We start from the raw sequence: 22,502 nt of genomic DNA on the forward strand, positions 1-22,502 counted from the left end.
CCACCGCACACGGACCCCACACGCGATGGACGGTGGCCCACAGCACACGGACCCCACACGCAATGGACGGTGGCCCACGGCACGCGGACCCCGCACGCGATGGACGGTGGCCCACAGCACGCAGACCCCACACGCGATGGACGGTGGCCCACAGCACACGGACCCCACACGCAATGGACGGTGGCCCACAGCACACGGACCCCACACGCGATGGACGGTGGCCCACAGCACGCAGACCCCACACGCGATGGACGGTGGCCCACAGCACACGGACCCCACACGCAATGGACGGTGGCCCACAGCACACGGACCCCCCACGCAATGGACGGTGGCCCACAGCACACGGACCCCACACGCGATGGACGGTGGCCCACAGCACGCAGACCCCACACGCGATGGACGGTGGCCCACAGCACACGGACCCCACACGCAATGGACGGTGGCCCACAGCACACGGACCCCACACGCGATGGACGGTGGCCCACGGCACGCGGACCCCGCACGCGATGGACGGTGGCCCACGGCACGCGGACTCCACACGCGATGGACGGTGGCCTGCGGGGGACACACACTGAGCCAGCTGGTGCTGGGCTGGACCCGGCTCCCACAGGGACAGGACCCCCTGGACACGGGCTCTGATTCTCGCTCTGCTGAAGCCCAGCCACGCTGCTATGACGGGACGAAGGGAGGGGTGGGGGCTGTGGAAATCCAGGGGGAATTCCACAGACATACAGCTTCTACCCTGTCTCATCCTCCCTGGGGGCCTCTGAAATACTGGTTCCAGTGGCACCCCTGGAACCCCACTTCCACGAGCAACTGGGGAGATGAGCACCTCTCCTATCCTGTAACAAAAAGATGGCACATCACCCAATATGCCAAGAAACTGAACAATAATCAAATGTTTGGAAAATAATCAGGGTATTTTCACATGGGTTGTGTCTATAAAATACTAACATTTTCACACGAAGAGCAAATGCTCCTATGCGAAGAGGCAAGAGCCAAAAGCACAGAACCCAGAATGGAACACAGTGTTCAGGAGCCCCGGCTAGACAGAGACGCATGAGACCAGTCTCAGGGGCAAACCCCAACCCCTGCTGACCCGGTCGCTGACCCCGAGAGGCAGGCAGGTGCAGGAAACAGGGCCACTGTGCCAGGGGGAGCCTGGAGGGCAGGGGTGCAGTCCAACAAAGCCCCGAGCCCGGCCCTGCCACCGCACCAGTCGGTGTGGGAGGACGGGGAACAGGAAGGGCATCGCCCCAGTGTGAAGGTGGTCCCCTGAGAAGACCGAGCCCGGCCCTGGGTGTCTGTCAGTCAGGTTTCCTGACATCCTCTTTGGGAAACCCCTCCAGGAGGCGCCGGACTGACTGCCCCCTCCAAGGGCCTGCAGGCTGCGCTTCCTGCATGACATGCGCTTCCCAGAGGCAATCCCCGCCAGCACAGCCACCGGCACAGCCGCCGGCACAGCCGCAGGCACAGCCACCGGCACAGCCGCAGGCACAGCCACCGGCACAGCCGCAGGCACAGCCACCGGCACAGCCGCAGGCACAGCCGCAGGCACAGCCACCGGCACAGCCGCAGGCACAGCCACCGGCACAGCCGCAGGCACAGCCGCAGGCACAGCCACCGGCACAGCCGCAGGCACAGCCGCAGGCACAGCCACCGGCACAGCCGCAGGCACAGCCGCAGGCACAGCCACCGGCACAGCCACCGGCACAGCCGCAGGCACAGCCGCAGGCACAGCCACCGGCACAGCCGCAGGCACAGCCGCAGGCACAGCCGCAGGCACAGCCACCGGCACAGCCACCGGCCACGGCACAGCCACGGCACAGCCGCCGGCACAGCCACCGGCACAGCCACCGGCACAGCCACCGGCACAGCCACCGGCACAGCCGCCGGCACAGCCACCGGCACAGCCACCGGCACAGCCGCAGGCACAGCCGCCGGCACAGCCACCGGCACAGCCACCGGCACAGCCGCAGGCACAGCCGCAGGCACAGCCACCGGCACAGCCGCCGGCACAGCCGCAGGCACAGCCACCGGCACAGCCACCGGCACAGCCGCAGGCACAGCCACCGGCACAGCCGCCGGCACAGCCGCAGGCACAGCCGCAGGCACAGCCGCAGGCACAGCCGAGAGGCAATGAGCACAGAGAGTGACTGTTTTCAGACTCCCCGGCGCCTCCGCAGCGGGACTGGCACCAGCAGAAACAGAGGGTCTGGAAGCCCACATTTCCCTTCGAGCCCTGGGATCTGGCCGGCCCGGGCCAGCAAGCACCCCTGGCCTTGCCCTCCTGCTTTCCCTTAACAGTGAACGACGATGGGGTCCAGTCTTTCCCAAGATGGACTTGAGAATCAGTTCTCCCGTCTTCTCTAGCAAGGCCTTCTCAACCAATAACCCTTTGCCTGCTCCAAACGCCGACTCACTGAATACGTATTGGCCTTTTTTTTCTTTTTTTGAAGCATCAGGTACACGAACCTTGGGCCTGTAATGGAGCCAGTTGGGAGTCAAAACTACTACCTTATTTAGTCATCTATACACTTGGCAATTACTGAACTCAAACCCACCCCAAAATGCATACCTGCCCTCATTATAAACAGTTAAAAGCATGTGCTGCTTGCAGGCTCTGAGGAAGAATTCCAAGGGCCCCCACATACTAAACATATCAACAGCCTCACAAAGTAAGCTGCTTCAGGAAAAGACTGAAGAACGAGTCCCAGTGATTCTACGCACAAACCAGCTGGGTGTCAGGATGGAAAACGCATCTGTCGGAAAGCAAGCAGCTCAAACTGACAAATGTTCCGAAGGAACAAAGTTCTATCACAGACAGAACCAGTGAAACTGCTGAGTCGGCCGTGAACCAGGCCCTGTGGCTTCGGGGGCAGCAGCGGCAGCCGAGCGAGTCAACGCAGCCGCAGTTCAGGTTCTTACCACTTACTCAGTGTGCGACGCAGAGTTACTAAGCCCAACTTTGTCCATGTCCACGTCCTCGTCAATCAAATGGAAATACGGATGGTGCACATGGATGTGGGAAAGATGAAGTGAGGTCCCAGAACCCATCAAGCACATGTGGGTGCTCACTGTGGGAAGTGGGCCCCTGTGGTCCGCCCCAGTATGGCCGGCTTTGGATGGAAGCGGCTGCTGAGTATCCCCAGGGCGCGCAGAATGTGGAGAGGAGGGGAGAGGATGTACGAACAAAGAACTGTGCACGTGGGCCAGCATCATGGAGGAAACTCCCAAGGTGCCGCCTCAACTCGACAGGGGGAGGTGGAGGCATCTGGAAAAAGCCTCAGCCCATCCTCTTAAATGGCCCAATGGGAGAGAGCAGACCTAGGCGACCTATGAGGGAACAGGTGACCATGGTGCTCAGCCAATGAGGAACCAGAGGAGGGACTGAGTAAATGGGTTGTGCTCGCTGCCCCAAGTGTTTCTGCACAACCGGACGGACACCCACTCTCGAGAGTGCATTAAAGTCTCGTTTCGCTGTACTTCTGTCTCTGAGTCCATTATTTTAATTCGGACAGGTGAGCATTTCTCACATTATGACGTCACAATGCCTTAATAAATGTAGTTATTATCATCATCTTTATTTTTCACTCACAGAAAGTCCTCCATGTGCCATGAGCAGACAACAAAAACAACAGACTACCTGGCACCAAGGACTGGCCCCCGGAACAGGAATCTGCCATATTCTCAGTGTCCAAAGGAGCAGGCAGGCTCGAGCCAAGCTCAAGACCAGGAGACACCCCACTGCACATGAGCTGTGCGGCAGCCAGATGCTGTACAAAGGCCTCGATGTAACCCACGGCCCGTCGGAGAGATCACAGCCTTGCTGCTCCAGCCCCGGGACGGCGGCAGGTCTCCGGGAAGCAGCCGACAGCACGACTTCCCCTTCACGTCCAAGCCCCTTCCCCGAAGTGTGGCTGCAGGCCAGCCGGGAGGAAGCAACCTGCCAACAGGGGCCTGAGGGCAAGAGCTGCGGCTCCGCTGACCGCCGTGTTTCAGGAGCGGCCTGTGCTCACGGGGACGCGCATGCTCACAGGAACGCGTCAGGTGCAGACCGGCCTCCTGGGCCAGGCGGGAGCTGAGAAATGGTGGTCAGCGGGCTGGTGTCCTCGCCACGGCTCAGTCACGAGCTGGGAGCTGATCCCTTCATCGCCCCAGTTCAGGCCAGGCACCTCCTCTAAGAACGAATGTGGCCTCTCCACTTCGTGGCAGAATTGGAACAAAACTCAGCCCCGGGGCTGCCAGGGGCCTTTGGGAAAACAAATTCCTCTCTAAGATGTCACTCCCAAATCTCTAACCACGGATCCTGTTCCAGCCCTGCCCACCGCAGGTCAGCCGCGAGGACATAACAATATTGCCTTACAGTTCTCTGCGCCCGCACTGGTCCCAGGAGGGTTATGGTATCTCTAACCGTATTACTTCCCTTTGTCAATTTTCTCTGAGCACAGGGCCAGCCAAGCCAGCAGGACAATGTCACATTCTAATTCAAACCAGAGCCCGGCCGTGTGTCCGGCCAGGGAGTCAGCCGACCCAGGGCCACCAAACCCTGCAGCCAACGAGGCGCTTCCTGAAAGGCTGTCGGTGGAGAGCCTGCCCCCTCCTCTGTGCCCACCGTGCGCTGAGGTCAACAGAGGGAAAGGGCATCGGGCACAGGGCACTTCCACAGAACAGCTCGCCTCCAGGACCCAGAGACCAGAGCCTCCCAGCATCTCAGCAGCCACAGACAACAATCTGTAAGAAAGCTACTGACTGCAGCTCCTCCTCATCCGTCTTCCAATAAGAAGCGGCACCTACTAAGTGCCAAGCTCTGGTAAAACTACGCTTCATGGTGGGGACACAGTGAGTCATCATACAGCAGCACCTCGTACCACGGCAGACACGTGCTCGTCTGAGCCACGAGGCCCAGACGGGATCCTGCCGGGAAGCAGCGCAGCCTCGGGGAAGGGAGTGCGGGGCAGCGTGGCCCTGGGACAGGTGTGTGGCAGGAACGAAGCACATGCGGGGCCCCTCTGGCTGCAGCGGAGGTCACATCCCCACTCAGCAGGGGACAAGAACAGGGAAGGCTGGACTCACCTACCAATCACCAGTGCGGGCGGGCAAGGCTGCAGTGTCTTATTAGAACAGGAATCACAATGGCGTTGGCAAGAAGTGATCAGTGTGCCTGTCACTGAGACTGGCAGTGACTGGCTGAGACTGGCTGATTCTGGCTGTGACTGGCTGAGACTGGCTGAGGCTGGCTGATTCTGGCTGTGACTGGCTGAGACTGGCTGAGGCTGCAGAGCTGCTGGGGGGGAGGCTGCCAGCACCCAGCCCTTTTCTGAGACCCACCAAGGAGATGAGGGAGGAGGCGCCCTTACCAGCGGTCTTCCCCTTGTAGAAAACCTTCATGTCCATCAGCCCCGGGAGCTGGCTGGCCAGCAGCTCCACCTGCGACCCGCCCTGCTTGGATGCTCGGAAGATGCTGAGCTGTGACCAGTCGTCCCAGTAGAGGTCGTTCTGAAAAGAAAACGGCGGCTCTTCAGTGTGACTCCGGGCTTCCCTCTGGGCCTCAGCGAGAAGGAGAGCTGCCGGGAAGGGGCAGCGCCGCCGCGGCCCCGCTGGGCCCCACACGATGCGAGTCAGGAGGTCATCCAAACCTCAGCCAGTACCCACACTAAGGCACTGCCCGAAAGAAACGATTCAGTCAACACTCACGTTTGCCCACGAGCCCAACCTCCCGTTTGAAATCTCCTCCTCAATGTTGGGAGAACCTTTCATTCTAGAGTCCACACGGGGTGGCCGGCCCCACAGGTACAGGCTCCTCGGGGGCCACACAGAGGCTGGGGCAAAGCTTCCCAGAGACGCGGGCCGGAGCTGAAACCAGGCACCAGGCACCTGTCTGCATCCCTCTGAATGGGCTGAAACAAACAGCCTCAAATTCGGAAATGAGTCTCTTCTAGAGGTTAGAGTAGCCTCCCTGCAAAAACCCAGCCTGTTCGCCATGCAGGGGACAGGGGTGCGGGAGGGAGCCCCACCTTGAAGACCGCGATGGCATAGGGGTGCGGGAGGCCGCCCAGGAGGACCGAGCGCTGCTGGCCACGGAGGGAGACCCGCTCGATGCTGTCCAGGTAGGCGTCCGTCCAGTAGACCCACTGCTCGTCCACGGAGATGCCATTGGGCCACTTCACGTCCTCTGACACGAGGGAGCGCACAGCAGAGCCGTCCATGTCGCTCCGGTAAATGCCCGGCCTCAGGTCTCCCCAGTCAGTCCAGAGCATCACCCTGTGCAACCAGAGAGCACGTGTCACCAGCTCCCAGGACAGGAGAGCAGGCCCTGCTCCCCGGGGGAGGCCCTCCCACCAGCACAGAGACAGGAGCTCGGACCCTGCTCCCCGGGGAGGCCCTCCCACCAGCACAGGGACAGGAGAGCAGGCCCTGCTCCCCGGGGGAGACCCTTCCACCAGCACAGGGGCAGGGGCTTGGACCCTGCTCCCCGGGGGAGACCCTCCCACCAGCACAGGGACAGGAGCTTGGACCCTGCTCCCCAGGGGAGGCCCTCCCACCAGCACAGGGACAGGAGAGCAGGCCCTGCTCCCCGGGGGAGACCCTCCCACCAGCACAGGGACAGGAGAGCAGGCCCTGCTCCCCGGGGGAGACCCTCCCACCAGCACAGGGGCAGGGGCTTGGACCCTGCTCCCCGGGGGAGACCCTCCCACCAGCACAGGGACAGGAGCTTGAACCCTGCTCCCCAGGGGAGGCCCTCCCACCAGCACAGAGACAGGAGCTCGGACCCTGCTCCCCGGGGAGGCCCTCCCACCAGCACAGAGACAGGAGCTCGGACCCTGCTCCCCGGGGAGGCCCTCCCACCAGCACGGGGACAGGAGCTCGGACCCTGCTCCCCGGGGAGGCCCTCCCACCAGCACAGGGGCAGGAGAGCAGGCCCTGCTCCCCGGGGAGGCCCTCCCACCAGCACAGAGACAGGAGCTCGGACCTTGCTCCCCGGGGAGGCCCTCCCACCAGCACAGAGACAGGAGCTCGGACCCTGCTCCCCGGGGAGGCCCTCCCACCAGCACGGGGACAGGAGCTCGGACCCTGCTCCCCGGGGAGGCCCTCCCACCAGCACGGGGACAGGAGAGCAGGCCCTGCTCCCCGGGGGAGACCCTCCCACCAGCACAGGGGCAGGGGCTTGGACCCTGCTCCCCGGGGAGACCCTCCCACCAGCACAGGGACAGGAGCTCGGACCCTGCTCCCCGGGGAGGCCCTCCCACCAGCACGGGGACAGGAGCTCGGACCCTGCTCCCCGGGGAGGCCCTCCCACCAGCACAGAGACAGGAGCTCGGACCCTGCTCCCCGGGGGAGGCCCTCCCACCAGCACAGAGACAGGAGCTCGGACCCTGCTCCCCGGGGAGGCCCTCCCACCAGCACAGGGACAGGAGCTCGGACCCTGCTCCCCGGGGAGGCCCTCCCACCAGCACGGGGACAGGAGCTCGGACCCTGCTCCCCGGGGGAGACCCTCCCACCAGCACAGGGACAGGAGCTCGGACCCTGCTCCCCGGGGGAGGCCCTCCCACCAGCACAGGGACAGGAGCTCGGACCCTGCTCCCCGGGGGAGGCCCTCCCACCAGCACAGGGGCAGGGGCTCGGACCCTGCTCCCCGGGGGAGGCCCTCCCACCAGTGGGTTATTTCAGTCTTATTATCACAGTATGTAATCAGAATACCTAAACCGTTTCATTCCTTGACCCAAAAGTTCTTTTACTGGGCATTTTCTATGTATATAATCGAGTGATACAAAGGTAACATAAAAATGATGGTCATCATAGCAAAGACTGTTCACACTAGCAAAAATAATTTTTTAAATAAAATATGTATGTATTTTTGTGTGTGTATACATATATGTATTTTAATCTGTAGGAAAAGTGATACAATATGATACATACAAAAGAAAATTATGCAGCCTAAAGTCTATAGGTGCTCATATGAAACCATCTTCAAAACATATTAAACTTTTAATATATGGCCCGGCCGGCATGACTCAGTGGTTGAGCATCGACCTATGAATCAGAAGGTCAGGCTTAGATTCCCGGTCAGGGCACATGCCTGGGCTCAATCCCCAGTGGGGGACATGCAGGAGGCAGCCAAGCAATGATTCTCTCTCATCACTGATGTTTCTATCTCTCTCTTCCTCTTCCTTCCTCTCTGTAATCAATAAAAAGAAATTTAACATATGCAGAATAGTACAATGCATATCTTAGTGTTCTATTTGGCAGATACATGTATGTGTCTGAGTGTTTTGAAGATATGTGCTTGTACGTGGGTTAAGAAATTCTGAAAGAGACACAACCAACCACTAACCCCTGGAAATGTGAGGCGAAGAGTTAATAGTGAGAAGGAGAAACAGTACTGTCCACTTCATAAACTTCTGTTCTCTTTCAATGTTTTGAATCAAATGCATAGGGGCATATATTACTCTCAGATTTTTGTTGTTGTTCATTCGCACCCGAGGACGTTTTTTAAATGTGTGGACCATGGAAGAAATGCACTGCCCATGGACACGGACAGTAGTGTGGTGAAGGCCAGGGTGGGGCAGGGGCTGGTGGAGGGGGGCAATGAGCGTTAAAAGGGGGGCATCTATAATACTCTCAACAATAAAGATAAATTTTAAAAAATAAAACAAATGCTACAATAAATGTGTGTGTGGTATTAAAAGAAAAAGAATCCTCACACTATCCAATCAGACCTAACTATGTCTATAGAGCAGCTTTAATATTACCTTTTCTTAATATGTTTTTATTGATTTCAGAGAGGAAGGGAGAGGAAGAGAGAGAGAGAGAAACATCAATGATGAGAGAGAATCATCAATCAGCTGCCTCCTGCACGCCCCCTACTGGGGATCGAGCCTGCATGTGCCCTGACCGGGAATCGAACTGGTTCACAGGTCGATGCTCAACCACTGACCCACGCTGGCCAGGCCTTAATGTTCCCTTTGGTTGGAGAAACTCCCCACAGATGTGGACATCTGGATGTCTAAGAAATCCGGATGCTTTCTGGTGAAAAGTTACCTGACAAAGACTATGGTTTCAAACTCAGGTAACAGCTTATTACAACCACAATCCTGAGAAGCAGCTTTTGCCCAGCAATCTGCATTTCCGTGAGTCTGTCTGCTGCAGCCTCGGACTCACACCGTCTTCCACGGGGCCACACTTACCCCTCCTGGGGCACGAGGGCCAGAGCGCGGGGCCGATCGAGCACAGAGGAATTGACGATCGTGAGCCGGAAGTCACCATCAGGATGAGCGACCTGACAAACATGAAGGAAGAGAAAAGGGCCCAGATGGGTCAGAGCTCCTTGCGGCCTCCTTCCAGCTCCTGCCTGCAGACAGGCCCCTCCATGCCACGCGGTTCCGCTCCGGCCTGACCTGGGCAATCTGCCGCTCTTCCTAGTCAGCGTGGCCTTTCCTCTGGCTCCCGAGACGCTCCCGCTCCCGCTCCCGCTCCCGCTCCCGCAGAGGCACCAGCACCGGCCCGGCGCCCAGGCACGGAGACCTGCACCGCACTCATGTGTTTACTTACTGAAGCCGCCTGCGGCCCAGGCCCCAGTCGCCTGGCGCCACACGGTCACAGAGCAAAGCCTCAACGTCACAGCCTTGCAGTTAAGCCTCCACAGGCTGGTCCCACATTCCCTCGCTTCTACTTCAGCTCCTACGACTTCCCAAGGCCTGTCTCCCCACCGTTCCGAGCCCGCCTGCTTCTGCCATCTCCCTGGGCCTGTCCTCTGCTTGCTAATCAAAGCCTGTCCTTCCTTCAAACTCACCGCAGGCCCCCTCCTCTGCCACGTCTTCTGAACACCTTGCTCAGTGGGCCTCTAGTTTTACACCAATTTGCACGAGCAGTGCCTGTGCGAGTGTGAGCACAGGCTGCCTGCTTCCTGCTGGCCACAGAGCACAGGCCACACACCGTTAAAGAAGAGAGAGACACGGACAAGACCAGCAGCAGCCCGGCCGGTTGGCTCCGTGGATAGAGCGTCGGCCTGCGGACCCAAGAGTCCCGGGTTTGATTCCGGTCAAGGGCATGTACCTCGGTTGCAGGCTCCTCCCTGGCCTGGGCCCTGGTCAGGGCTCGTGCAGGAGGCAACCAAGCGATGTTTCTGTCTTTCCCTCTCTCTCCCACTCTCTCCAAAAATCAAGGAAAAATATCCTCAAGTGAGATTAACAACGAAAAAAGGGACCAACAGCAGAGCTCCCTGTGGCAGTCCCTGTGCCCTTCCATTCTCCTCTCACTGCCCCAGGCGAACCCTCCAGGGAACCTCCTCTGTCAGGGTTCAGCTCAGGTGCTGCGCCCCCAGCGCGCCTCTCCCCTCGCTGTGCTTGCCCACTGCCTGTCTGATGTTTTCACTGGGCGCCCCCCACTGCAGCACGCACCACCACCAGGCGTGACTGCCCATTTCCTCATCATTTTGCTTCTCCACTAAACTCTATCCTTCAGCCCTAGCCAGCTTGGCTCAGTGGATAGAGCATTGGCCTGCAGACTGAAGGGTTGTAGGTTCGATTCCGGTCAAGGGCATATGCCTGGGTTGTGGGCTCAATCCCTAGTAGGGGGCATGCAGGAGGAAAACAATCAATGCTTCTCTCTCATCATTGATGTTTTTATCTCTCTCTCTCTCTTTCTTCCTCTCTGAAATAAATAAAAATATATTTAAAAAATAAACTCTATCCCTCACCTGAGCCTACATGCCTCGCCTCCACTGTGTCATCACAAGGCGAAGCTGCTCCTGGCAGGCACCACGCACTCGGAAAGCATTGCATTTGCCAATGGCTGACGGACACATGAACCTGCGGTCAAGTCCCTCGGCCGCTGGAATACAGGGGGACCCAGGCCTACCTCTCACCTGCGCTCATGTCTTGCAACCTCCCTGGGCTCTGTGGCCACCTGCTTCCCCTTGCCCCACGCACCACCTCCACAGGGAACAGGATCACAGAGGCAGTGCCCACCCCACAGGGAGTAAGGGCACAGAGGCAGTGCCCACCCCACAGGGAGTACGGGAATAAGGGCACAGAGGCAGTGCCCACCCCACAGGGAGTAAGGGCACAGAGGCAGTGCCCACCCCACAGGGAGTAAGGGCACAGAGGCAGTGCCCACCCCACAGGGAGTAAGGGCACAGAGGCAGTGTCTACCCCACAGGGAATAAGGGCACAGAGGCAGTGTCTACCCCACAGGGAATAAGGGCACAGAGGCAGTGCCCACCCCACAGGGAGTAAGGGCACAGAGGCAGTGCCCACCCCACGGGAATAAGGGCACAGAGGCAGTGCCCACCCCACAGGGAGTAAGGGCACAGAGGCAGTGTCTACCCCACGGGAATAAGAGCACAGAGGCAGTGCCCACTCCACAGGGAGGAAGAACACAGAGGCAGTGTCCACCCCACAGGGAGTAAGAGCACAGAGGCAGGGCCCACTCCACAGGGAGTAAGGGCACAGAGGCAGTGCCCACTCCACAGGGAGGAAGAACACAGAGGCAGTGCCCACCCCACAGGGAGGAAGAACACAGAGGCAGTGCCCACCCCACAGGGAGTAAGGGCACAGAGGCAGTGCCCACTCCACAGGGAGGAAGAACACAGAGGCAGTGCCCACCCCACAGGGAGTAAGGGCACAGAGGCAGTGCCCACTCCACAGGGAGGAAGAACACAGAGGCAGTGCCCACCCCACAGGAATAAGGGCACAGAGGCAGTGCCCACCCCACAGGGAGGAAGGGCACAGAGGCAGTGCCCACCCCACGGGAATAAGGGCACAGAGTCAGTGCCCACCCCACAGGGAGGAAGGGCACAGAGGCAGTGCCCACCCACAGGGAGGAAGGGCACAGAGGCAGTGCCCACCCCACAGGGAGGAAGGGCACAGAGGCAGTGCCCACCCCACAGGGAGGAAGGGCACAGAGGCAGTGCCCACCCCACAGGGAGGAAAGGCACAGAGGCAGTGCCCACCCCACAGGGAGGAAGGGCACAGAGGCAGTGCCCACCCCACAGGGAGGAAGGGCACAGAGGCAGTGCCCACCCCACAGGGAGGAAGGGCACAGAGGCAGTGCCCACCCCACAGGGAGGAAGGGCACAGAGGCAGTGCCCACCCCACAGGGAGGAAGGGCACAGAGGCAGTGCCCACCCCACAGGGAGGAAAGGCACAGAGGCAGTGCCCACCCCACAGGGAGGAAGGGCACAGAGGCAGTGCCCACCCCACAGGGAGAAAGGGCACAGAGGCAGTGCCCACCCCACAGGGAGGAAGGGCACAGAGGCAGCCGCTGCTCAGCTGCATGTGCCGGGGTCAGCTAAGCTGCAGATGGAGGAAGTGAGGATACAGGAAGAGCTACCCTGCTGGGTGTTGGGAGAAGTCAATCAAATAAGTCCTGCCAAGGCTCCAGCAGGGGCGGGCACAGTGTACATGTCATCGCACTCAGTGACGATGATGGTGATGACGACGATGCTGCTGTCATTATCACTCTAACCGACCACCATGCCATCAGCGTGCCAATGGCAGAGCAGCATAATGATGCTATGGGCCTAGCCAGTTTGGCAGAGTGGACAGAGCGTCGGCCTGTGGCCTGAAGGGTCTCAGGTTCGATTCCTGTAGGGCAGGGCTCATGCCCAGGTCACAGGCTTGATCCCCAGTAGGGGGCATGCAGGAGGCAGCCAATCAATGATTTTCTCTCACTGATGTTTCTCTCCCTCTTCCTCTCTGAAATCAATAAAAATGTTTAAAATAATCATGATGATGGGACGATACTATTATTGTCGTTGTTACCACTCTGTTTCCTCTACTGAACAGAACCTTTCAGGCTCCTGCATGAAACCTGCTGGGCAGGTGCCTGCGTTCTGTGGGGGGCGCTTCGCGGCCGAGAGCCGCGTTCCGAGACCAGCCCTTTCCTTCCTGCTCGAGGCTCGGGGCCGTCCGCTGCGGCCTGAGAATTCCCGAGTCAAACCTGACCACCGGCCCCGTCCGTCCCGCCTGGCTGGAGTCCGACTCGCTGAGTAAGGACAGGGCACACATACCTCAATCTTCTTCAAGCCGGCGTCCACCCAGTACAGCAGCTGGCCGAGCGGGTCGAAGGCCAAGGCCTCCACGGTCTCCAGGCCGGAGCTGATGACCACCTCCTGCCCGGTGCTCCCGTTCAGACAGAGACGCTGGCAAGGGAAGAAGTAGCAACTGTGTGAAATGCCCAAGGCCCTTGCCAAGTGAGCCCACCGGCCGGCACCCTCCCTCGGCGACCGGCGCCCTCCCTCGGCGGGCCTGGCCGGCACCAGTGAGCTTTCCTGATGAAGCAGCGGGTGGACGCCTTCCTGTGAAGCAGAGAAGTAGACAGAGCGTCACCCTGCAGGGGTCTGTGAGCCTGGGCGCCGCCCGCAGCCGGGACCGGGGCAGGCGCTGTTCGCTCTTCAGGTAAGCGACGCAGGCTGGCATTCCTGTTAAGCCCCTCTGTCTGCTTTTCACAGTCTCTCCCTTGCGAGGCTCTTAGCCCTTGGGTGCCGTTGTGGGGAGAGACCTCAGCAGTCACCCGTGCCCCCCCTCACACACCCGAGCCCGTGAAATTTCTGTCGGTGAGAAGTCCGGATAAACTTGTTGAACTTGCTTTTCTAAAAGGACTGAAGACCCAACAGCTCTGCTTTGAAATGCAGGGTGCAGGCTGTGGCTCTCTGGACCTGCGGGGACCTGCACAGCCGCCTCTGTCCTCGCTGCACCCAGACCCCAACGTGGGTGAGTACACAGCCACAGCGAAGCTGGACTCCATGGCCTGGGAAGAAGGCGCCGAAGGCACGTGTGCGACAGGAAGTGACTACGCGCTGGCACTCGGAGCGTCCAGTCCTCCCCGCAGGGAAAGTAAGGCACCCTGTCCGCACTGCATCAGCCGGTCCGGAGGCGAGCGAGGCTGAGCCCTCTGGCACCCGCCTCCTCGGGCCATGCGGAAGGAAGCGTATCTATCGGGTGATGCAAGCACGGCCCCCAGGACCACTTACCTGGATGAGGTCCAAGGCCAGGTCGGACCAGTACAAGCAGTTGCGCGCGTAGTCAAAGTCCAGGGCGACCGCGGCCCGCAGGCCGGAGAGCGGCAGCTGCTCGGTGGCGCCCGAGGCCAGGTCGTAGCGGTGGATGGACTTGCGCGTGGCAAACAGGATGAACTCGTTCTCCTCTGCACAGACACAGACAGAGCGTGAGCGGGGTCTCTGCACCCTGGCCTGGTTCTCACACACACCTCGGAGCCACTGGCACGCAGGGGTCGATGGGGGTCAGGGGGGGAGCACGGGCGTCAGGTGGACGGTGGACGGTGGACTGGGGCACATCTCCCGCTTGGGCAGGTTACTCAAGCTCCTGTGGATCTTACGGGAGTTTCTCCTCCGCCACGTGTGTCACTTGCTCCTTTTCTTTGTTTAATCTAGACCCCACCCCCCCCACCCCCCCAGTAGGCATGCTCCATCATCCAAAATGCTGAGCTCAGCCTCAATGGCGTCAGTCACACTTGACAAGGACCAGCAGCGCCCAGCACGCCACCCATCGGGACTGCCCGCCAGGACTGCCCGCGTGGCCCCACCATCATGGGCCACAGCCACTCGCCACTGAAGACCTGTAGCCAAGCTTTCTAATCCATTTGCGCGCCTATTACATATTGTTCACAATGGCATGAGGCAATCTTATCACCCTGTTCTATTTTTAAAACAATAATAACACATTTGTTCTTGACTACTGACAAATGCTTTACAACGTAATTATCATAAACTCTATTTCTTTAACAAGTACTTATACACAATCTACAGACTATGTACCAAGCATCGTTTAATCCACATAACTGCAGAATGAAAGAACTACTATTAACACAATTTTCAAATCAGAAAACTGAGAGCAGAGAGGTGAAGTGGTTCACCCATGGCCACACGACTAGGAAGCTAGGACTGAGGCCTGAGCCGGCGTTGCTATCCACAGCCTCACAGGCTGCCTCTGTGGTAAGGAGATAGTAACATTGCCATTTTCAAGCTATAGAGAGGCCCGGGATTCCTAGGAGGTTTAATTCATGTCCCGTGAATAACTAAAAGAGCTCGAGCCTCTGCCCTGGCTGGTGTGGGTCAGTGGATAGAGTCTGCCTGGGGACTGAAGTCCTGGGTTCAGGGCACATGCCCAGGTTTCAGGCTCGAACCCAGTGTGGGGCGTGCAGGAGGCAGCCAATCAATGACGCCCTCTCATCACTGATGTTTCTATCTCTCTCCCTCTCCCTTCCTCTCTGGAATCAATAAAAATATATTTAAAAATGCCCAAGTGCCCAACTGGACAATGTGCTGCAGACGAACCCAGTGCAAACCCGAGTCCCTTTGCTGAATGTCTGCACAGTTCCTGGTGGCCTTCACTCCATTCCCCCCCATTCCATTCCCCCCATTCCACTCCCTATACTAATAATAGTCTAAGGCCATCACGACCTAACCAACCAGGCGGACAAATGGTCACCAGGAAGTGAATGGAGCACCTCTCAGTCCTTCCCCTGGTGCCCACAGGCTCCTATCACAGCAAGGGATGGCGGCGGGTGGGGGCGGCAGGGGGTGGGTGGGGCGAGGTCATTAGCCTCTGGCCCAAGCTGGACCGGAGACCTAATGACTTTGCCTCTGCCTGGTGGCTGCAGAAGCTGCAGATCAGGCCTGGAGATAGGCCTGAAGAGAGAGACAGCTGTCAGCGGGGCCATTCTGGATTTCCCAGAAGAGCCAATGGCTGCCTAGGAGGCGGAGCTTTTGACACTGACTGACATAGAAACTGATCAATCAGAATCTAATCTGGGTGAACTGCAAAGGCAGAACCTAAGGTGGGGGCTGAGGAGGGGTTTTAGGGCAACAGCTGTTTGGTGTAAGGTATAAGAAAGTGATTCAATTTTTTAATGACCAGTTTGGCAGTATAATGCATATGGCGGGCTATCAGTCCAGATATAGGGATTATGTATTTTTGTCTGCCAAGAGCATCTCTTCCTGCTGAAAATGCGCCCCCCCTCCCCCCATTTAAGCAAGCCTATCCTATATAATCTATCTATACTAATAAAAGGGTAATATGCTAATTAGACTGGGTCGACCAGCCATCTTCTGGATGTCCGACTTCCTTCTGGATAAGGCCATGGTAGTGGGGGCTGAGGCAGAGGCAGTTAGGGGCAATCAGGCAGGCAGGGGAGGGCAGTTGGGGGCGAGATCAGGTCGGCAGGGGAGAGCCATTGGGGGTGACCAGGCTGGCAGCGGAGGGCTGTTAGGGGCGACCAAGCCAGTAGTGGGGGCAGTTAGGGGCGACCAGGCTGGCAGGGGAGAGCAGTTGGGAGTGATTAGGCTGGCAGGGGAGGGCAGTTAGGGACGATCAGGCCAGTAGGGGAGCAGTTAGGAGTGATCAGACAGGCAGGCAGAGGGGTTAGGGGCAATCAGGAAGGCAGGCAGAGGCAGTTAGGGGCAAGCAGGCAGGCAGGCACAGACAGTTAGGGGTGATCAGGCAGGCAGGCAGAGTGGTTAGGGGTGATCAGGAAGGCAGGCAGGTAAGTGGTTAGGAGCCAGCGGTCCCAGATTGGAGAGGGTGCAGCTGGGCTGAGGGAACCCCCTCGTGCATGAATTTCGTGCACCAGGCCTCTAGTATTTATTATAAAAGTATGCACACCAGCTCCTCCGGAGCAATCACTAAGCCCACTGAGTGAGCTGCATCGGCCCAGCGCCCGCCTGGTGAGACCCGCTGCAGCCTGCTCCTCAGCCGTCTCCACAGCGAGGCATGCTGATCGCTGGCAATGATGGAAGACTCAATCAAAGGCCGAATGAGCTAAGCGTGCAAAACACAGGGCGAGCAGGCGCAGTGAGCCAATGAGAGGCCACGCTCCCTGCTGGCACAGACGCCGGCTTCTCTCGGGACTTGCTGGGCACTCTTGGCTGCTCAGTTAGACACCACCTGCGGGTGGGAGTTCCAGCCAATCATCACCTTCCCTGAGGCCTGAGCAGGAGGCAGGGCTCAGGGCTAATGAGGAAGCTTTCCATGAAGAGAACTGGAAAGAGCGTGAAGGAGGAAGTGATGCCCGGATGAACACTTGGCAAAGGGATGACTTCATGTGACAGCACAAATACCTCCATGTGTGCCATCACCGCTCAATCAGCTTAGACATGTTGGAACACACGTATAGCGTGTGCACACACGCCAAAGAAGTTTTTAGCATGCATGTGCTCACGGGAAGCACGTTCCCTCGTCACGTGGGCGGTCACGAGAGCATGGCTGAGAGTGTGCTTTTCTCTGTCACTGACCAGGTGTGTGGCCTTTAAGAAAGTCATTCCATCCTCTCCTCTGAACATGTTCCTCATACTTCTTAAAAATGGAGCTAATAAGTTTCAGGGATTAAAATGACAACACATGTAAAGCACATGGAAATGTGTAAAACTATGACAATATTATTTATAACAAGCAATGCAAAAATAAGAGACCACTAGCTACTTCCCCAAAGCCTCTTTCCCATCAGCTCTGACAATCAGGCCAAGGAACAGGAGGCCGGGTGCCGCTCGCCCGCCATGCCCGGACCACAGCAGATGCTGAGTGAGCGTTTTTCAATGAACAAAGGGGATTTCCTTCAAAAATACTTTTCATTCCTGTGAAGTCATACGGTTACAATACGTTGGGTTTGGGTCCAAGTTTAGGAAGCTCTGAGAGACACTAACTCCGTTCTTTCTCTCCACGAGGTCGGGAGAACCAAGACAGGCTGTGGGGTCACCACCACATTCCGACGACGGCTCAAGAAGCCGAAGGGAAGGAAGCCCTGCCCCTTACCTGCCACGGGGCACGGGACCAGCTCTCCCTCCAGTCGCGCTTCGACATCTCCTCCACTGCACGTGTCCCCGGAAATCTTCCGATAGCTGTCAACCCAACCCAAGAGCAAGAGGTGAGACACATCAGAGAACAGCCATCCAGGCTCCGTAGCCCTAGCCGGGTGCTCAGTGGAGAGAGCATCGGCCTGCGGACTGAAGGATCTGGGGAACAATTCGGGTCAGGGCTCATGCTGGGTTGCGGGCTCGATCCCCAGTAGGGGGCGTGCAGGAGGCAGCCAATCAATGATTCTCCCTTCCCCTCTGAAATCAATAAAAAATATATATATTTTTTTAAAGGCTCTGTGACTGGAATGCATTCCCAGCATACACAGCGGGTTCATCTGCCCATTTCCCCACAGAACAGGAGGGGCTGCTTGATCCCTCAGGCCCAGCGCTGCCTGGAATCAGGAGCAGCTCAGACAAACGGGAGCGCTCTTCTGCGCACAGCTTTTACACATATTTCCCCCAAACTCCTCTGACGATGTGCCGTGCTGAAACGTATGACTTCAGATACAGGTCAAGTTGTAGAGGACCTTACAGACTTGCCCTTTTTTCTCACTGTGGATGGAAGAGTTTGCAAACATCCTAACCTTAAATATTGCCCGAGCTACCTGAAACCTGCTTGCCAAGCCCTAGCTGGTTTGGCTCAGTGCATAGAGCATCGGCCTGCAGACCAAAGGGTCCTGGGTTAGATTCCGGTTAAGGGCACATACCTCCTCAGCCTGGGCCCTGGTCGGGTTGTACAGGAGGCAAGCAATCGATGTGTTTCTCTCACACTGATGTTTCTCTCTACCTTTCCCTCTCTCCCACTCTCTCTAAAAATCAATGGAAAAATATCCTCAGATGAGGATTTTTTAAAAAGACACCTGCTCGCCTTAGAAGTCCGGCATTTCCAGTACGAAAGGCACCCGCTGCTCTCAGACCCAGTGTAGACCCCGAGTCCCCGACCTGCAATCACTGTGAGACGTACCCTCTCGTTCTCCTGTAAGTGGAACCCGCAGGGCAGGGCACAGGAGGGGAATATGACTTCTCAGAGAACTCAGGATCCGGCACGCAAACCTCTAACAACAGGTCTTCACTCATCTTGAAGCCGAAGTCACTGAAAGGCAACGAGGGTTTGTCACGGCCACGGTTTGCATCTCAGGGTTTCCACACGCTGCCTGCGCCTGCATCAAGAGCTCCTTCCACGCCCCTTTGCAGACTGCTCACATCTCTACACTAACACAATTCCAGAAGACCTTTACGTCAGAACCACAATCTTAACCACTATCATGTGCCATAAATAAATGAAACCAAGACAAATCATTATGCTAAAGCCAAAATATTAAAATGTTTAGCTAGATCCAGCACCTACCCAAAGACTCTGGCCTGCCCTCCCGGTGTTGACAGGACAAGCAATGTCCACAGACCACTAGCACCTGGCGAGCCCTTCTTGACACGACTGGGAGACTTAGGAGAGAAATTAAGGCCTGGTCAGTGTGGCTCAGAGGGTCGAGCGTGGGTCTGTGGACCGAAGGGTCCCAGTTAAACTTCCGTCGAGGGCACATACCTCGGTTGCAGGCTCCTTCCCGGCCGGGGCCTGGTCAAGGCTCGTGCAGGAGGCAACCAATCGATGCGTTTCTCTCACATTGATGTTTCTCTCTGTCTTTCCCTCTCCTCCACTCTCTCTAAATATCAATGGAAAATATCCTCAGGTGAGGATTAAAAGAGAGAAGTTAAAAAGAATAATCCCCCTTTTTTTAAAAACCAAGGATGTTTCAACCGATGTTATTTAAGATCATGTCCACATACTCCCTGACATCACCTGTGTCCCGCCTCCTGCCCTCCCGGACCCAGTGCCGTGGTCTCCGAGGCCTTCTGCAGTGTGGGCCATTCTCCACACCACCAGCTCTGGGAGCAGAGCGGGGGCAGGGTCTCGGTCTCGATCTGCCTACTTCTCCCGGCTGCACCGAAGGACGCCCAGGTGAGGCGGCTTCGCCAGCCCCCGCCCAAACTGTGACTGGTAATTCGGAGGCACTGCCAGCTGCTGCGCTCTCCCGAAAGGCTTCCTTTACTCTGTTCAGCCCAACGAATGCTTCTTAAACACCTACGATGTGAAAACCACGTACCAGGTACAGGGCCAAGTGGTGTGTGTGTAGCCTGTCAGATTCCACACTTAGCACTTGTACAGAATTGCTCAGAGGAAAGTGTATTGCCGTGCCAGGCAGGTCTGACTGAGGGGCTGCTTCACATCTTCGGGGCCTGGCTGGAGCGTTCGCTAGTTACTGTTCTGTCTCCAACGGCCGAGCACCCTTGCCAGGCTGGTGTCTCCACCTTCAGCCGAGCGGGCAGTGCACGTGCAGGAGGGCTGAGACCACTCCCCCCAACTCCCTTAAAACACAGAAGACTGCAAAAGGCAGCCCCTCACCAGGAGCTGGTACCTCACAGAACTTCTGTTTCAATCACGTGTGTGCCCGCATTGACATGTATAAAGGTGTGGGCACCGGGTCAGACTAAAAACGCATTGTGTGCCCCAGGAGTTGCAGTCAGGAGTTTGAAAGCCACACTTGCTGACAACATGGCGAAACGTAAAGATGTAAGAGAGTCTATTATACTTGGATAAAGAAAAAGATGTAAAAGAACCTATACCCTGAACCAGGGCACCTGTGGGACAGTGGTGGGGCCTCTGGGGGGAGGGGGGAGCGGCAAGGCGGGGGGCTGAGGGGCTCAGAAGCAGCCTCACTTTCCAACGCAGATGCCACTCGGGAGCTAAACTAACGGCACAGCCCACCGACACTTGCTCTCACTTCCTCTCCTGTGGTCCATCCTCAGACCATCGCACTGGCCACTGCCAAGTCCAGGGCCACACACCTGCAAGGTCCGCCCAGTGGGCGCTGGCGCCTTCCCTGCAGCTGCAGCGAATGGACAAAGGGATGCACAGCAGCAGGGCGGCCTGAGACCTGCGCTCCTTTTATCACTGTCGCGGGCATCACCCTCACGCTCACCATCTCACTTCCCAAAGCCCTGCTCCGTCGGGGCAGGGACGGTGGCTTTCCTGGTAACGAAGACTCAGCACCCGGGGTTTCTGGCCGGTGGGTGGGCATATGGACCAGGAGAGCCAGGCCAGGGCTCCAGACAGCCCACCAGGCCCTGGGACCTGGTTTCTGGTGTTGCTGCCAGGTGGCAGATTTTAGAGAAAAGGCATAACAGTGTCCATCAAGTGAAAAAACAGTGAAAGAATCAAAGACTGTTAGACTGCCTTGCACATTTTTCATTCTTTTTGTTTTAAGCACTTCGTGGGGATAAAGGAGGAGGGGGAGGGCCCTTCCCTGACTAGGGCCTCTACAGTCAGGGGACCACTCCCTCAGGCCAGCATGGCTCTCGGATTAGCTACAGGTTCGGGCACCACCAGGGAGCAGAGGCCAGAGGGCACCGCACTGGCAGCAGCGGGCATCGCCCAGCGCGGGGTGCTATGGAGCGTCCATGCTCCTCCTAGGACCACACGCCGTGGAGGAACGTGCGTCTGAGCTGCCCAAAGCCCCTGCTCCCGGGCGGGTGTGGAGAGAAGCAGCATCCGAATCAGAAGCCGCCTCGGGAGTCAGACCTCGCACCACAGCGTGACCCCGGCGACCCATGAACAAGTCAGTGTCAGAAGCTGGTCCGAGAGGCGTGCCCAGGGGCGGCAGCTGTTTCAGTAGAGAACTTACTGGGTCCAACCACGGGGCCTGCAAGGCCGAAAACATTCCCTGGATGGCCGGATCCAACCTTGGACCAGAGGCACCCCAGGTGTCTGGCTTCAGTCAAGATATGGGCACTTCCCGAAGCAAACCCGAGTTTCCTTGGGCCTTAGCAGCTGCTGAAAAATGAGTCAGCTATTTGTGTTCAGTACCCGAGCTCTGCTGACGGACCTGCTGAATGCGTGCGGATCTGCTGCAGGTGACAGACCTGAGCACCTGCCTCAGGGCTCCGACCTCAGCTCTCCGCGGAGCCTTCAGACACCTCCTGCTCTCGGGGCTCATCTCCACGCACTGACCCCCCTCCCCAGACACCCAGCAAGGCATCCAGAGAGCCCCAGTGACCTCTGCCCCCACACTGCTGCTCCCGCCCCACAGAACGCTCCTGCCCACACACCCAGGCCTTCCTTAAGGCCATCACCCACATGCTTTCTCCAGAAATTCTCAGTTCCCAGTAGCCATTCCGTCTCCTCCTTCCCATCTGGACTCACAATGAAGTGCGTCCCCCCAGGCTGGCAGCTCCCTCCCGTTAGTTACCTGTGTGCGTGTCACTCCTCTGCTTCTGCATTCTCAGCAGTCCTCGCGTGCTCTATTCAAGGACGTGTGCATGTGCACGTGTGCGTGTTGCGTGTGCACGTGTGCGCGGGCGTGCGCATGTGTGCATGTGTGTGTCCGTGTGTGTGTGCGCACTAATATTCCCACATTTCAAATAAGGAAAGACCTCCCTCTAGAGCAGGGCTCCTAAGAACAAGGAGCCGCCCACCATGGAGCTCAGGACGTGCCAAGTGGGGTGCCCACACGGAAGCAAGCCGAGTGCCCGTTGCTGAATGAGGCTGCAGCTCCCCGGGGGGAACGCTTCGCCCACACCACACGTCACTGAATCTGAATGGGCGAGCTGGGCACACAGGGCCCAGCAGCTGCACATGAAAGGTGCTTAGCTACTATTTGCTTCCCATGATTCCTTCCTTTGCTGAGGGAAA

General features: G+C 58.1%; 1 protein-coding gene across 1 annotated transcript in view; it reads right to left on the reverse strand.

Moving 5' to 3' along the window:
• SORL1 (sortilin related receptor 1) overlaps window positions 1-22,502 on the reverse strand; it is a 153,262-nt gene that overhangs the window by 65,159 nt on the left and 65,601 nt on the right. The window contains exons 15-21 of the mRNA XM_036353719.1: window positions 18,780-18,908; window positions 17,772-17,857; window positions 13,976-14,148; window positions 13,013-13,144; window positions 9,189-9,280; window positions 6,018-6,264; window positions 5,361-5,499 (exon numbers count right to left, since the gene is read on the reverse strand). Of these exons, the coding sequence (XP_036209612.1) occupies window positions 5,361-5,499; window positions 6,018-6,264; window positions 9,189-9,280; window positions 13,013-13,144; window positions 13,976-14,148; window positions 17,772-17,857; window positions 18,780-18,908 (998 nt within the window). The remainder of the gene's footprint in view (window positions 1-5,360; window positions 5,500-6,017; window positions 6,265-9,188; window positions 9,281-13,012; window positions 13,145-13,975; window positions 14,149-17,771; window positions 17,858-18,779; window positions 18,909-22,502) is intronic.

This window comes from Myotis myotis, unplaced genomic scaffold (genome assembly GCF_014108235.1).
Source record: "Myotis myotis isolate mMyoMyo1 unplaced genomic scaffold, mMyoMyo1.p scaffold_m19_p_20, whole genome shotgun sequence".
Taxonomy (NCBI): domain Eukaryota; kingdom Metazoa; phylum Chordata; class Mammalia; order Chiroptera; family Vespertilionidae; genus Myotis; species Myotis myotis.